This window comes from Rhinatrema bivittatum, chromosome 13, assembly GCF_901001135.1.
Source record: "Rhinatrema bivittatum chromosome 13, aRhiBiv1.1, whole genome shotgun sequence".
Classification (NCBI taxonomy): domain Eukaryota; kingdom Metazoa; phylum Chordata; class Amphibia; order Gymnophiona; family Rhinatrematidae; genus Rhinatrema; species Rhinatrema bivittatum.
This window is the reverse complement of record NC_042627.1, coordinates 21,875,829-21,891,688: the sequence shown is the minus strand read 5'-3', so window position 1 is coordinate 21,891,688 and position 15,860 is coordinate 21,875,829. Positions and strand designations below refer to the sequence as shown.

The 15,860-nt window shown below is 45.9% G+C and overlaps 1 protein-coding gene across 4 annotated transcripts in view; it reads left to right on the top strand.

The window, feature by feature from the left end:
* Positions 1 to 15,860, top strand: part of PARP6 (poly(ADP-ribose) polymerase family member 6) — a 99,700-nt gene that overhangs the window by 57,079 nt on the left and 26,761 nt on the right. For 2 of the 4 annotated variants that reach the window (XR_003852345.1, XR_003852346.1), the window contains 4 exons: positions 3,026 to 3,093; positions 4,763 to 4,811; positions 5,992 to 6,104; positions 13,246 to 13,318. Coding sequence is in view for 1 of the 4 variants with exons in the window: in XM_029574731.1 (XP_029430591.1) it covers positions 3,026 to 3,093; positions 4,763 to 4,811; positions 5,992 to 6,104; positions 13,246 to 13,318; positions 13,783 to 13,852 (373 nt within the window). In the remaining 3 variants the exon portion in view is untranslated. Of the gene's footprint in view, positions 1 to 3,025; positions 3,094 to 4,762; positions 4,812 to 5,991; positions 6,105 to 13,245; positions 13,319 to 13,782; positions 13,853 to 15,860 lie in introns of all 4 variants that reach the window. The other 2 variants (XM_029574731.1, XR_003852347.1) reach the window with 2 other exon arrangements.

Genomic DNA, 15,860 nt, shown 5'->3' with positions numbered 1-15,860 from the left:
ACAAACAGTTTTCGGCGGTTGGATCATTTGTTTGTATCGTTTGGAGGTGCCAGAAATGGATGCGAGGCCTCCACGGGCACGATAGTGCGTTGGCTGAAGGAAGCTATTGTTTCGGCCTACCTTTATATAAGGGGAGAAGAATTTCAGAGGGGTTGCGTGTGCACTCTATTAGAGCACAGGCAGCATTGTGGGCCAAGTGTCAATTAGTGTCGCCGCAGGAGATTTGTAGAACGGTGATGTGGTCTTCTCTTCATACTTTTTCTTGCTGTTACCGTTTAGATGTTCAGGCTCCAGGAGAGCCGACCTTTGGCGAAGGTGTGTTGAGAGGGGGCCTTTTGCAGGCCCACCCAGTGTAGGGGTGCTTTGGTATATCCCACTTGTCTGGATTGATCTGGGGTACAAACAGGAAAGGAAAATTGGCTCTTACCTGCTAATTTTCATTCCTGAAGTATCCCAGATCAGTCCAGAGACTCATCTCCTTAATTTTCTCAAGACCGTTAAGGCATGCTTACTGGAAAGAACTGTCAGAATGTATATATATATAGAACCTAAAGAAGTTTACCAGGTAGTGGTTAGCCCCTTGGGTTGATTTGTGTTTTTTTCTGTTTGGGGGGCTTCAACTTTTGGGTTTGGCATTCGCCCTCATTTAGGGGGTTGTTACTCTATAGTTGGCTTGGGTACAGGTCAATACTGAGGGACAGCAGGTGGCACTCTCGGTTATGTAGCAGTGCCTCAAAGTTGCTGATAGGGATGAAAAACTCTGAACTGATCTGGGGTACTTCAGAAACGAAAATTAGCAGGTAAGAACCAATTTTCCTTTATCCATCTAACGCCAAGTTAGCCATTTAAATGTTTAGTTTTGAATATTGACCTCATACATGTTTATGGAAGATGGATCAATCCCAGACTTTTTAACACAAGTCAGGGATGCCATCCCAACATCAATGCATCTTTAAATTTGACTGCTAGAAACTAGAGGAGTATGAAGGTGGCTTTCCCACTCTGTGCTTACCCTGTTCTAAGCATCTGTTACTTGCCATTGCTGGACATAGTGGGGTAAATAGTGAGAGGCCAGCTGGCTAAGTAACTTAGCCAGATAACACTTATCCGGCTAAATTACAAAGGATATTCAGTAGCATAGCTATGCGGTATGCTATGCCGTTGAATATCCATATACAAACGGGACTTAGCTGGATAAGTGTATGGCAGCAGGTCTAGACTTAGCTTATGTGGCTATGTGGTTAAGTCCCAGTATTGGTTAAGTAACGTTTCTTGGAAAAAAAAAAAAGTACAAATCTCGGGCCTGCAGGCCCAAACGTGTCCCTGTCTGCCTTCCAGCCGAACTTGCCACCTCCTCCTTAAAGACCTCCGAATTTAACATAAAAAAAAATACTAGGGCCCCTACCCCAATGTCATGTATTCCCCTGCTCCCTACCCCCATCGGTCACCCCAACCCTTTCCCTACTCCCCCCCCCCTTTCCCCGATACCTTAATTTGATGAGTTTCCTCCCTGCGCCGGGTGCGTGTGACATTACTAGGCTACTACGTTGGGAGTGTACACTAAGTGAGGATAGACATGGGCACGCTGATCAGCAACACGTGTACTTTTACCCCCATTGTTTTGAGTGAATTTGTTTATTTATCCTGCTGTACCGCCTTTCACAAATAAATCAAAATGGCTTGAGACATTCCAAAGGGCAGACTTGGGTCAGGGGAGGAAACAATGTGAGTAATTTTGTAAGATCAAAAAACTCTGTGTATTGTTTTCAATGGAAAAATTACTCGCAGAGAAAGCGGGCACAAACCTCTGCGAGTGACTTTACAGGGGAGGCAATAATTGAAGCAAAAATACCTGGGTAGTTTTGTCTCGAATATTGATTTAAAAAAAATGGGTAAAAACTACCACAGAGTTTGTAAAGTGGGTAATTTGATTATTTACCCCATAATGTAGTGTAGTCTTGATGATTTCTGTGGGAGAGGATTCTTACTTGCTAATACACTGACAGGACTTATCACAGACGTCAGCACGTCCTAGTCTGCCAGATTCTCCTACTCCAAAAGCCTTTTGTGATGCCCTTGTAGATAGAGACAATTTTCACGTAGGATTTCCTTGTGCACTGAGCTTCAATCCTTTGGCATTTCTCTAGCCTCACATGCTATAGAGGGAACGTTCCAAAGCTGTTTCTGCAGGTGAAAAAAAAGCATTTTTTATTTTTCCTGCGGAAATCAGCTGTCGGAGAGTTGTCATCCCTGTACGCAGGTAAAAAGTGCATGCATTGCGCCACAGTGTTGCATACTTTTACCCGCGTTTAGCAGAGGGCCTTCCTGCGGGGAGGCGGCAGGGGTAAGACAGGGATTGTAAGAAGGTGTGGACTTCTGTACATTGAAAAGTCAGTGCGTTGTGTTGCTCAGACAGAACTCCCACAGAAAAAGGAGGTGCAGGTCTCAAGGAAAGTGAGAGCAAGTGAATGCGTTCGCTTTGAATAGTGCCGCAAAGTCCGCAGGTGAAAAGCATTCATAGATTTTGCAGCAGCACGGACAGTGTGCAAACGACCCTTTAATGAAGGTCTACTTATTAACATTAAATCATTTGTAAATGCCTACTTTAGCGACTCATAAATCTCAGTTGGCCATCAGATCCCTCAGACTGTAACCTGCCTCTTTTTTTATTACTAAAAGGGCAATTCTCGAACAGTTGTACCCAGGTAATTCAATAGTTACCCGGGTGAATTGTTGGTTGAAAATTGCTCTCCCCCCATCAATTTTACAGCACAGATGTTTTTTAAGCAAATGAGTGGGACCCGGGGCGGAAGAGGGCAGAGACAGCAGATAGCGCGCAGGGATTTTGTTTTGAAATTCCTGTGCAAGGTTTAAGGCGCGACTTTATATCTGCCTCCCGTGGCTTTGACTGGCCCCAGATTTTCAAAGGGAAACTTTTATCAAATGGGGAGTTTCCATCTGAAAATTTGCAGGCCACGGAGTTTAAAAATGACCTCTGAATTACATCTGTAAATGCTTCTTACAGGGCTCATACTTGGAGATCAAGAAGCAGATGGACAGACTGGATCCTCTTGCACATCCCCTATTACAGTGGTACAGATGTTTATCCATGTCAATTCTCTTCTCTTTGGGTGGAAATCACAAAGGATATTGTCTGAGGCCATCAAGTACCAAACTGGTGTCAAAAACCAGCTCCCTGGTGATAATTTTATTTACTCCTATAATCCCCTTTTTTCACAAAGGTTCATCTTCAGATGCTGCAGAGCAGTCTCCAACTCACTGCAGCTCTGGAATCCAGATTTTGCTAGGGGGGGGACAGACTAACCTCCAAAACACAAGAGGACCACACTCAGTCTCTTGAAAAAAAGAAAAAAAAAAAAGTCCACACACCATGAGTTATGATCCAAAAAAGCAAAAATGTAATTTTACTGAAGGCAAACATAAGCAGTCCATTTGTACAAAAGACAGAAAAACAGTTCAGACATCCAAGAATATAGAAAACAGTTCTTCTCTAAAAGTAACTCAAAGTCCCAAGAAACCTGTAGAGAAAAAAATAAAACAGATCCATCAAGTTGCTTGGGTGAAAAAGGTGAGGTTTGGATTCCTGAAGGTTCGTACAGGCTTCCTTCCTCCTCAGAAACCTTATTTTCTCCCCCACACGGAAAGAAATCCTTAAATACCTTGTGGGTGGGAACTGCGTTCCGGGCAAGCTTCTTATTCCCCTGACCTAGGAATATTAACTCTTCTGGAACAGCTCTCCCGTTATGTCCTGGATCTCACTCCCACCTCTCTCCTCTCCTGACAGCCCAGGAAAGGCCCCTTGGCTGCGTCTCCTGTGCTCCCATGGAAGACGTCTCCTCTCCAGCTCTTCCCGGTGACGTGCTGAGTCACCTGTATGCTCTCTGATTGCTCCTTACCATCACTGAAAGAGACACCTCCCATGACGTTTCCTCTCTTTAGCCTATGGAAAAACCTAGTCAGCAGTAAACCCTACGTCCTGCATGCACCTTGTACAGCCAATTACTAAACCTCCTCCTCGCTGATGACATTTGAAGCTGCAGTAGGATTTGTAGCTCCCTCTTGCTGATGTCACTGGGAACATACCCCAGCCACCCCTATCCCGCCCCTTCCCCACGCGACATCTGTGTGAGCGTACGTGCTCCTCCTCTCACCGGTGTTACTGCAGGTACACACGCACCCGGGGCATTCATTCTGTGTCTGAGAAACTCACGCCTTAGTGTTTTATTTACGTATCAGAAATAATGGGGGAAAATGACTGAGAAGCTGCAAAGTAAGGGGGGGGGTCATTTTCTAAGCCTATCGCACGCGAAAAGTCCCTTTTCGCGTGCGATAGCTTGTCGGGGGCGGAGTCGGGGGCGGCGAGGGGAGGAGGAGTGGGGGTGGCGAGGAGGCGGAGGCGGCGTTATCCTCGCTGGCGGCGATAAGGTAAGGACCGTTTATCGTCGCCAGTAGCGCGCCCAATAGCACCACCTTTCACGGTGGCGCTATTGGGCGCGAAAGCCGGCAGCGATAACCCCGCGGTGGTGCGATGGCTGCCGGCTTTCGCAGGCCCGCCCCCCCCCCCCCCCCCCCCCGTTACCGCTGGATTCTCCATTCTCGCAGAGAATGGAGAATCCAGGCCTAAGTTTTGATTCAATATATTCTGTAGTTTGTCTGAGTAGCCAAGCATGTCTGTCTGTTTACAGTAACGTAATGGTTTCTCCTCTTCATGGAGTTTTCTTCTCCCTTTCTCTCTCTGTAGGATAATATCCAGCAACAGGTCACACATAGTCAAGCTTCCTCTCAGTAGGGTAAATGTTTCTTTCTTTTCTTTCCTCACCCGCCTGACTTTATTCTTCCCTCTTCTCCACGCCTCCCCATCTCTAGCCATAGCTCCGGCCAGGGCAAAGCATGCCGCACGTCACCCCCCCCCTCCTCATCTGAACCCAATTCAACTCACTCTCTGCACAGGCAGATTTATAAACCTGCCTGTCCTGCTTGCAAGATGGAGGGGAAAATATTGGGGGGGTCCTGATATTTTGTAATACAAGAATGCAACATCATTCTTGAAATTTCTGTCTCCCCCCCCCACACACACACACACAAAATAATCACACAGTAAAGCACCTTAAGGTCCATATTCAAAAGCCATTTAGATGGATAACTCCAAAGTTATCCGTCTGAATAGCAAATGTGGCATATTCAGCCACTTATCCAGCTAAATTATAACCGGATAAGTAGTTATCCGGCTACAATTTAGTCATGTAAAAAAGGGGTGTTTTGGGGGTGTTGCAAGGAGAGGCTTGTATATCTTTATTTATTTATTTGTTAACATTTTTATACCGCTGTTCAGTCGAGCCGTCATAGCGGTTTACATCTTAGTCAGATATTCCCGATATTCGGGTAGCTTAAATAAGTTAGACCTGCTTCTGAGCAGGCCTTGTGTGGCCGGATAACGCACTGCTTATCCGAATATCTTCAAAAGAAATAAAGGTAAGTCTAGAGGGCGGCCTATCCCCTCCCCCCCCCCCCCCCCCAAATGTGCTAATAAACTCTTTCCAGACTGTGGTCTCCTACCCCCACCTCCCTCTCCCCAAACCTTTCTAAAATTTGAGGAAGTGCCTCCCCGGGTGGTGATTGTTAAACACTCGGGCTGCCTGAGCTGGGGGAGGGTAGACGCCAGGATTCTTCGTTGGGGAGAGGCGGTGGGAACTGCAGGGTCTGGGCTTGGTGGGGGATTACAAAATCGGGCGAAAACCCGGCGTGACTCTGAGTGAAGGCTCATGGCGCTGTCGCCCAACAGGGGCCAATTCCAATTGAGCTGGAAGCCCAGAGTAGCAGGAGGGAACTGCTGGAGGGGCTAAGAAATCCTCCTGTACCGGGATCCTCGCTGGCATGAAATTTATACACGATTAATGCTGCATGTCTGGTTTTTTTCTGTCTGATTTCTCTTTGTGCCCTACCCGGTTGCCTCTGTGCTTACATGGATAGCAGCTGAAGTTTATGCACACCTCACACCAGTTCCTTCTGCTCAGCAGTCCACCAGCCAAGGAAGCCCGGTTCCGCACCGCCAAGAAACTCTATGGCAGCACCTTTGCTTTCCAGTAAGTGCACCCTTCCTAGTTAGGATAACGAAATCCATCCCCCTTTCAGATCCTTCCCCAAAATGTTGTTGGAGCTATCCCAGGGAGAGCCAGTATTTATACTCGTGAGCCCAGTATGTTGACAAGTTTTGTCTTACTTAAGCCACAAACCACCTAAATGACTCCAGGGGTCTCTCAGTAGATTATTGTATTCTGTTCTTTTTAATTTTGCAGCATATTCTGGTAGCTGTAATCTATTTTTAAAAAAAATGAATCATGAAACATTCTACTTATTAAGTTAGTCCCATAAAAAGGTTTCCCTGTATGACTTGTTTGTTGACCCTTAATTCTACATATCCAAGTAGATTAACATGGCAACCACAATTCTTACTTCATGGTCCAGGAATACAACCCTATTCAACTGCTGAAAATGGGAAGAAGATATTTAGGATTATCCTTTGTCTTCCTAAACTGGAGTCATGTAGGATATGCACCTGGTAATCCCTGGAATATGCCTGTGAGTGTCTGGAAGCCACCTGTAGATAGACAGTCTTTCTCTAACATGGCATTGAAGTGGTGATGTGATTGGAAGATGCAGGTGAGTTGAATGTGTTGTTGATACAAGTGGAGCAGGTGAGGAGAAGTGAATGGTGAGTTGATGGATCTCAGAGACAAGAAGTGGGATTTAGTGGTGTAATGGGAAGCTGCAAGATGAGATCAATATTTGAAAGATATGAGTGGAAGATGAGAGATTAGATCAATGCTTTGTACCTGTTCATACCCGGATCAGTCGAGATTCCTGGTTTTGCCTCCCTTCCAGCAGATGGAGACAGAGAAAGTTTCACTGACACTGGCATATAAATCGGCGTGCCACCTGCAGTCCCTCAGTTATTTTTTTTGTCTCCAGCAGATGGTAGAGATGTAATCCCTGCAGTCTAAAAAAAAAAAAAAGGGATTAAGAAGATACTTTGAGGAATTTCTCTCAGGAGGTTGCTAAGTCCTGATGGGGCTATCCCTCCTGGCCTGAGGTAGATGAGCAAGGGGTCGGGGACCCCTGCCTGGCTCGGTCTTTTCACCACCGAGGGTATATATCTGGTAAGGCAAGTTCTCTCCCCCCCCCGAGGAGAACGTTTGGAGTTCCGCAGCTCTTCTACCACACAGGGAAGTACCCTTTGTTTTCCTTCTTGGTTGATTATTATTAAAGTTTAAAAAAGAAATGAGAAGAGGAGCTGAAGGAAGTGGCAGAGTTATAGCAGCTGCGGAGGCTGCAGGTGGAGCCTGAGTGCTCGATAGCTCTTGGGACAGGAGATCTCAGTCGGCAGGGTTTGTGGGCCATGTGATCAGGCCTTCTTTGCCTACTTGGTGGTTCTTGTTGCCCATGCGGTCGGGCCTCCTTTTGCTGGCATGGCGTAGTGGTTTTGATTTCTGTTGTTGGATGGCATGTGGCAGTGCTTGCCATTCATACAGCGATGTGTGTGAGCGGCTTTCCCGCTCCGGACTTTGCTCCTGCTGCCTCTCTGGTGGAAAGGGTGGGTCAGGGCTGGCAGAAGCCACACTGGAGCAGCAATCTAAGCACAAGGCAGGCACGGGAGTGCCTCTGAAGTCGGTAAGCCCCCCCCCCCCTGCCAGGCACAGGAAAGGAAGCCATGTTTTCTACGGCTGAAGGCACTTCAGGGCTGTTCGAGGGATCGGATGATCTCCCTTCCCTGTTGTCTCCAGTAGTGCAGAGCTCTGATAACAGGAGGGAGCCCGATTCATAGGAAGAAGAGGAGCCTTTCAGGGATGTATTGGAGGACCCCATAATGTTTTCTTCAGAGTTTGTGCTGCTTATGCATGAGGCATATTTAGCAAGAAAGGCAGCTAGGAAGTAGTCGGCCGGGCTCAGGGACTCTTTGGCCCACATCCTGGGAAAAGACCTAGGAGCTCCAAGGATCAGGTTTCTAGGCAGGCTCACAGGGTCCTCGGGATGAGGGCACATCATGGCAGTCTGGATGTAGACTCTGACCCAACTGTCCCTGATACTAGCCCGGATGTGACGAACCCAGATGGGGGACTGAGCCAGGTGCCAGTTGCTGAAGGGGATGACCCTAAAGTGGTGCATCTCTTCTGTAAGGAGGAGTTGTGGCCCTTGATTCCTCATGTTCTGGAGGAGTTGGGGTTCAAGGTTCCTCAGGAAGAGTCTGATAAAGAAGGGGTGGATCTGGACATGGATGGCCTGAGGGGCCCAGCGAAAGCCTTTCCTTTTCACAAATCGGTGAAAACGCTGGTGGTCAGGAAGTGGGACACTCCATAGAGGGGCCTGAAGGTAGGCTGGGCAATGGCAAAATTGTATCTGTTGCCTGAGGACACACTTGAGCTTTTGGTCACCCAGAGGTGGTTGCATCAGTGTCTGAGGTCACTAAGAAGACCATCATCCCTGTGGCTGGTTCAGCGGTGCTGTAGGATATGCAGGACAGGAAATTGGAAATTCATCTCAAGAACATAATTTCAAGTTTCTGTGCTAGGCATACTTGCTGCTGTGTGCAGTAGCTTCATGCAGAGGGCCAACCTACACTGAGTTCAGCAATTGTAAACTACGAGAATGCTATCTGCATCTGAGACTAAGCAAGCAGACTGTCTAGAGGAGGTAGCGGCTTATATTGTGGATGCCTTGTATGACCTTATCAGAAATTTTTCGAGAATTATGATGCAGTGGTCTCGACCAGATGTCTTCTTTGGTTAAGAAACTGGTCGGGGGATGTTTGGTCAAAGTCTCAGTTAGGAGCATTGCCTTTCAAGGGAAAACTTTTGTTTGGAGAGGACTTGGAGGAGCTCATGAAGCATCTCAGTGAGATAAGCCAACAGGAAAGAGTTCCTTTGTGGAGTGGTCTCGTTTCGGGCTGAATAGAAGGTTTTGAAGAGTAGGCCCTCAGCAGGAGCCCAGAGACAAAGAGCTGAGAGGCAACAGTCCTGGAACCAGTCCTTTCGAGGGGGCAGAAAACCAGGCAGAGAGGATCTCGGCCAGGGTTCTGGTAGAGCTAAGTCCTCACAATGAAGTGAGGCCGGTCCACTCCTCTATTCCTCCTATTGGAGGGCAACTGACTCATTTACGAGGAGTGTGCCAAGGTCACGACAGATCAATGGGTCCTAAGCATGATAAGAGATGATTATGCGGTGGAATTCTCTCGTCTGCTGTGGGAGGTATTCATGGTTTCCCCTTGCTCGTCATTCAGCAAGAGGAAGGTGGGCTAAGACACCATGGATTGGTTACAAAATCTGGGGCTATAGTTCCCGTGCCTATGGAGGAACAACGAATGGGAAAGTATTCCATATATATTGTGGTTCTAAGAAAGGAAGGTTCCTTTCATCCAATTTTGGATTTAAAGAAGGTGAATGTGGCCCTCACAGTTCCTCATTTTCGTAGGGAAACTCTGCATTCGGTTATTGCAGCAGTGCACAAAGGAGAGTTTCTCAAATCACAAACTGTTCTTGTGGTTCATGATCCTTTGGAGGCATTTTCAATTTTGTGCCCTGCTTTTTGGTCTGGCAACGGCTGCAAGTATGTTTACCAAAGTGATGGTGGTTTGCGGACCTAATCAACCTGGCAGTAAATGGTCCGCTGTGGCTTGCTCTCTTGCCGAACCTTCTTTGTCAGGGTCCAATATTTTTGGATCGGGCGGATCGCTTTTCTTTCGCAGCTTGGCTTTTGAGAGGAGGCATTTGAGAGTGAAAGGATATTCGGAGGATGTCATTTCCACTTTAATGCAGGCTAGGAAGACTTCTACTTTCCTTGTCCTATGTGAGGATCTGGAGAGTCTTCGAGTCCTGGTGTATGGGTCAGGGAGTAAGACCTACTCAGGCCTCGATAACTCACATCTTGACCTTTTCGCAGAAATGTTTGGTGAAGGGCTTGGCTTTTAATTCTCTCAAGGTACAGGTTGCGGCCTTGCCTGTCTTCGTGGCAAGATACATGGAATGTCTTTGGCTGCTTACCCAGATGTGATCCACTTTCTTTGGGGGGGGGGGGAACATCTGCATCCTCCAGGCGAAAAATATGCCCCTCATGGAATTAACTTAGTTCTAAAAGGAATGTGTGTGGCTCCTTTTGAGCCTCTAAGGAGGGCAACTATGAAGGACCTCATTTTGAAGGTGGTCTTTCTGGTAGCAATTTGTTCTGCCAGAAGAATTTCGGAACTACAGGCATTGTCATGTAGAGAGCTCTTTCTGAAGACCTCAGATTCTGGGATCTTCTTGCGGACGGTGCCCTCCTTTCTTCCGAATGTTGTGTCAGTGTTCCATCTGAGTCAGATGGTAGAGCTCCAAGCTTTCCAGATTTGAACGCTTCAACTCTGCATGCCAGGGACCTGTGATGTATGGATTTGAAGCGGGCTTTGCTGTGTTACCTCAAGGTCACCAATAGCTTTAGGGTGTCTGACCTTCTTTTTGTGCTATGGAATGGGCTTAAGAAGGGGCAGAAGGCCTCAAAGTTCATGATAACCAGGTGATCGAAGGAGGCAGTAAGCTCGGCGTATATCTGTAAAGGGCGTCCTATCCTGGTGGGATTGAGGGCTCATTCGGTTCAATTGCAGGTGGCTTCTTGGGCTGAGTGCCAGCAGGTGTCGCCGCAAGAAATGAGCGGCTACTTGAAAGTTGTTGCACACTTTCGCCAAACGTTATCATTTGGATGTCCAGGCCCCAGAGGCCATTGGCTTTGGTGAGTGTTATTGATCTGATGCCTGAAGGGGAGGAGCAATCAGATAGTAGTTAGCAATCCGTTCAGGATTTGTAGTTATATTTGAGAGTTGAGGGTGGATCCTTGGACCAGTGGCAGATGACCACGCCCCCGGGGAATGATCCCGAGAGGGACCACCGGTCAGGCTCAGGAGACAAACACACTCTAGTTCTTTATTAGACAGTATACTGAACCACCAGAGATGGCAGTAGTGAGCTGGCAAGCCTGGCTGGGCTGTAGTCCCTCAGATACTGGAACAGCGATCCCTGGAGGCTGAGCTGAAGAGAGACTGAGATATAGTGAGTAGGCAGGGTATGCAGATGGTAACACTCACACAATGTCCCAATGAAGCCCATGAGCTAGAAAGTATAGGCCCTCGAGGAGCGAGTACCTGGTTCCAGGGAAAGCTCAGAGAGAATGATGGTAACTCACTGATGTAGCTGATATAGTTGGTAGTGAAGACTTCCAGGCAGAGGAGTATATGAAGCAAGTCTGGGATCAGGGCCCTCGAGGAGCGAGTACCGGTTCCAGACTGTCACCTGAAAAAAACAAGGAGAGAGCGAGGCCCCCGAGGAGCGGGTACCTCAAGTAAGTCCGATGAGGCAGAGTAGCTTAGGTAGCGAAACCCTTGCTAACTCGATGTGTTAGCAAATTCCAAGACCTTAAATATCCGTCGCGGGTGATGTCATGTTCGGGGGATGCTCCCGAGGTTCGCGCCAATGCCGGTACTTCAATCGGGGCCACGCCGTGCCCCTAGGCCTCCAGGAAACATGGCGATTGCAGCGTCGAGCCGGTCCGGGAACGCCCGAGGACAAGTGGCAGGAGAACACCGCGGTAGCCAGTCTACCCGCGGATGGAGGCGCCAGAGAGGTAAGGAGGGCGGAGAGAGGGCATCGGGCACCGACAGACACAACAGTGAGAGTGTTCTTCAAGTGGGACTTTCACAGTCCCACCCTAATTAGGGAAGCTTGGGTACATCCTAGGAGTCTGGACTGATCCGGGCATGAACAGGAAAGGAAAATTGGTTCTTACTTGCTAATTTTCATTCCTGGAATACCATGGATCATCCAGAGTCCCACCCTGCTTGGGGGGGAGAGTCTACTCGAGTTTCTGTCGTATATAGGCTGCAGAGCTGCTTAAGATTTCAAGTTTGTTCTTCTGGTTTGGAGTTGCAAAGAAAATATTTTTTCCAGGGAGGGGTTCTGCCTTTTCTCCTGCTCCTTGAGGGAGGTTGTTTTCTATTTCATTAGGATTGTTATGGGATGAATCTTGGCTTGGGTACAGATCGATACTATGGCACTGCAGGTGGCACACCAGGTTATATGCCAGTGTCAGTGAAACTTCCTCTGACTCCATCTACTGGAAGGGAGGCAAAACCCAGGAGTCTGGACTGATCCGTGGTATTCCAGGAACGAAAATTAGCAGGTAAGAACCAAATTTCCTTTGCCATCACTATAAGATGAGAGGTAGGAAAACGGAATATTGACTTGATAGCAAGATGATCCTGGTATGTTTCTTAATTTTTAATTTTTTATACTTTTGTAAACCAGCCTGGAGTCTTTTACGAAAAAGATGTTATAGAAATTTAATAAATAACCCATTTCAAACTGGGTTATTTCCCAGTTTCTAGTGTTGACATAGAAATTTGAGGGATCCAGGTTTTTATTTGCCTCTTCTGTTTCCAGTTTGAAGTGGTAATATAGAAATATAAGGGGATGTGATTTTTATTTGCCTCTTCTCTAGTGAGTTAGGATACACAGATGATTTTTAGATTTAGTTATTTTATGGTTTTTATTATTGCTTGCTTGTTTATTGTGATACTTTGATGTATGATTGTTGTAAAATGTGTTGTACAACATTTTGGTTAGCCCTGTGCTAGGTGAATGGTATATATTTATTTATATATATATATATATATATATATATATATATATATATATACAAATTTTGAAATAAATAAATACAATAGATATACACTCAAAGGCCCATATTCAGTAATCTGGCAATTGGGTAAGTCATATGGATAACGTTATCTGAATAGTCAGCAGAATTTAAACCAGATACATTGTCCTCTGAATGTTCGGGCGTAGTTATCCAGATAACTTTAGGCCTGCTATTTGTGTGGATCAATTTATCTTTACAAATTCTGCAGGGTAGCATTCAATATGGCGCCATCTGGCAAAATATGTAAGCCCACCCTCACCATGCCTTCAGCACCGTTTTGTCTGGGTAACATTGTCCGCACAAAAGGGGGAATATTTTTAAAGGGCCAGATTTTACCCACATAAATCTTTTGAATATGGACCTCTGAGAATGCAGAAGGTGAGTGGCATATGTTGAAGATGAAATTAATTGCGTTGATGTGAGTAGAAGCAGTGGCAGAAATGAACACGTACTGATGGAATAGATGGCCTGTACTGATGGAATAGATTCTGAATTTTTCTCTTGCAGTGGATCTCATATTGAGAACTGGCATTCCATCCTGCGAAATGGATTAGTCAACGCATCCTACACAAAATTGCAAGTAAGGAACTGGGGATCCCTTTGTAAAGGTCACCCACCAATCATCCAAGGGCAGTCTAGCTGAGAAAAAGTATGGTACCAATGGCAGTCCTATGCATTTGTCCTCCTTAGGGCCATGCTCCAAATATCCCGCTTTTCCCAAATGACTGATGGACGTTGTGAGAGGGGAGGTACTTCAGTCAGTTAATATGATAGATATTCATACATTCCAATATTTTTTTTTCCTGTATTCAGCTTTGAAGTGGCAGCTATTGTATATGCTATTATATACTGCGTGATGGATGTACAGATGTTCTTGGGGGGTTTAGCTGCATCCTGACTGCGTCTCATCAGGTGTTGAAAGGCGTGCTCACTTTGTCAGATTAGGGGCTGTAACTATATGCCAGTTAGAGCAGGATAGATGCATTAATGGTGCATAGAGTCCTTGCTGTACTTGTATTGCTCACCATGCTGTTTTCCTGCAAGCTGCATGGAGCAGCCTATGGCAAAGGAATCTATCTAAGCCCCATCTCCAGTATTTCTTTTGGATATTCAGGTAAGAAGAAATTCAAATATATTCATCTATCTCACCGTCTTGCCAAAGGGAAACGTTCAGCACCTAGACATGTCATAATCTTGTGTCTTTGTGTGGCATATTACAGAATGATTTGTCCAAAAGAATGAATTGTAAAATGACATGTATGAAACTGAGAATCTGGTTGATCACTAAGCAGTCCAAGCTGTAGGGATTTCAAAACGATTTGCACAAACACAACCTGATTATATAAAAGTGGCACGATTTTATATATATAAGACATAGGCAGCTCAGAAGAAGACTACCAAAATAATACATGGCCCGCAAATAACACAAGGCCTACACAGAGGCTGAAGCGACCCAAAATGTAGTTTCTGGAAGGAAAGGGCAGGATGTGGTAGAAACATTTCACATATATAGAGCAGGCTACAATAAAATTGCAATTTCCCTAGAAAAAGAAACTCGAGGACAAGAAGTCATAAAAAGGACACTTTTCGAAGCCTTTTACACGAGTAGAAAGTGTTTTACCTGCGTTAATTGTCCGTCCTAATTTTAAGAGGGCAATTTTTTCAGGGTGGTCAGAAGTACGTGTGCTATTCCGCAATCCATGCACTTTTAGCCATATTAGGAGGCGTTCCTGGAATCATAAGTAGGGGTAGAAAATAATGTGGATAGATTGTGTTTTCAAATCTGTGCATGTTATCGTGCATTAAAAAAAAAAAGTAACCATACAAAGTATTTCTGATATCATAGTGGGGGATGCAGTGATTACCAGATGGTGTGGTTCAGTATTAGAACATAGGCATAGAAACTTGGCCACTGCTGCTACTACTACTTTTTTCTAAAGCACTACTAAACATATATAGCACTGTGCAGTTACACAAAAGAGACAGTGCCTACGCCATGGAGCTTACAATATAGTCAAGACAAATGTACATGAGAAGAATCTATAGAAAGTGTATTTATTTTAGAAAAATGGATAGGATTTGAAAACAGCCTAACCAGGTGAGTATTTTCTCCTTTATTCCTCCCTCTTCCTTAGGCCCTCCCCACTTCTACCCCATACCCGGGATCCAAATGTGGCAGCAACAATCCCCAGCTGCTCCCACCCCAGCTATGCTTCACTTCAAAATGGTACCAGTTGTTTGTCAATGCCACTCTGGTGCACAGCCCCATCAGAGCAAGAGAAGCTGGGGTCACCCCCACCACACTTGGACCTCAAGATCTGTCTGCCCAGCTCATCAGATCTTTCTATGAAGGGATGCAGAACAAGGTGCAGGAATATGGCAAGTCTTCTTAGCCCTTCTTAATCTCAAATGGCACAAAACAAGGCTGCTTACTGGCATCAACACTCTTCTCCATGGTTTTTTCCGTGATGCTTCTGGATGCCTTCCAGGATATACTGTGGATTGAGGAGTTTATATCCAGTCTTGATCAGATGGAGGATTGTTCAACCTAAGACATCTGCGGGCTCATTGGAAGGTAGTGGAATCATTGGTTAGGGATTTGTGTATGGATGACTGTGTACTAGTAGCCCACTCACTTGAGGACATCCAGATTATTGTAGATTAGTTGGCCAAGGCACCTAGATGCTTCAGGCTCACCATCAGCCTGAAAAAACAGAAGCCGTGTACCAGCTAGCTGTCAAGCCTACAGTTTTCATTGAGGGTACTCAAATGAACACAACTGACAAATTCTGATATCTCAGAAGCATGCTTTCCAACACTGCTAACAGTAACAATGTGATTTTTACAGCTCATTGCCAAGGCAAGTTCTTTCTTTGGCAGGCTCTGTCATTGTCTATGGGATGAAAAAAGGGTCAAGACTACTCATTAAGGATAAGAGTGTACCAGGCAATAGTATGGTCCACCTTGTGGTCCAGATGTGAATCCTAGGTGCTATACCATAGACACATCAAGCAATTTGAGCAACTCCATCAGCACTCCTTGAGCTCCACCTGTAGTATAAGGTGGCAAAACCTTGAAAGGTGCCAAATTTCTAAAGTGGAGGGAATGGTGGTGAAAGCTTA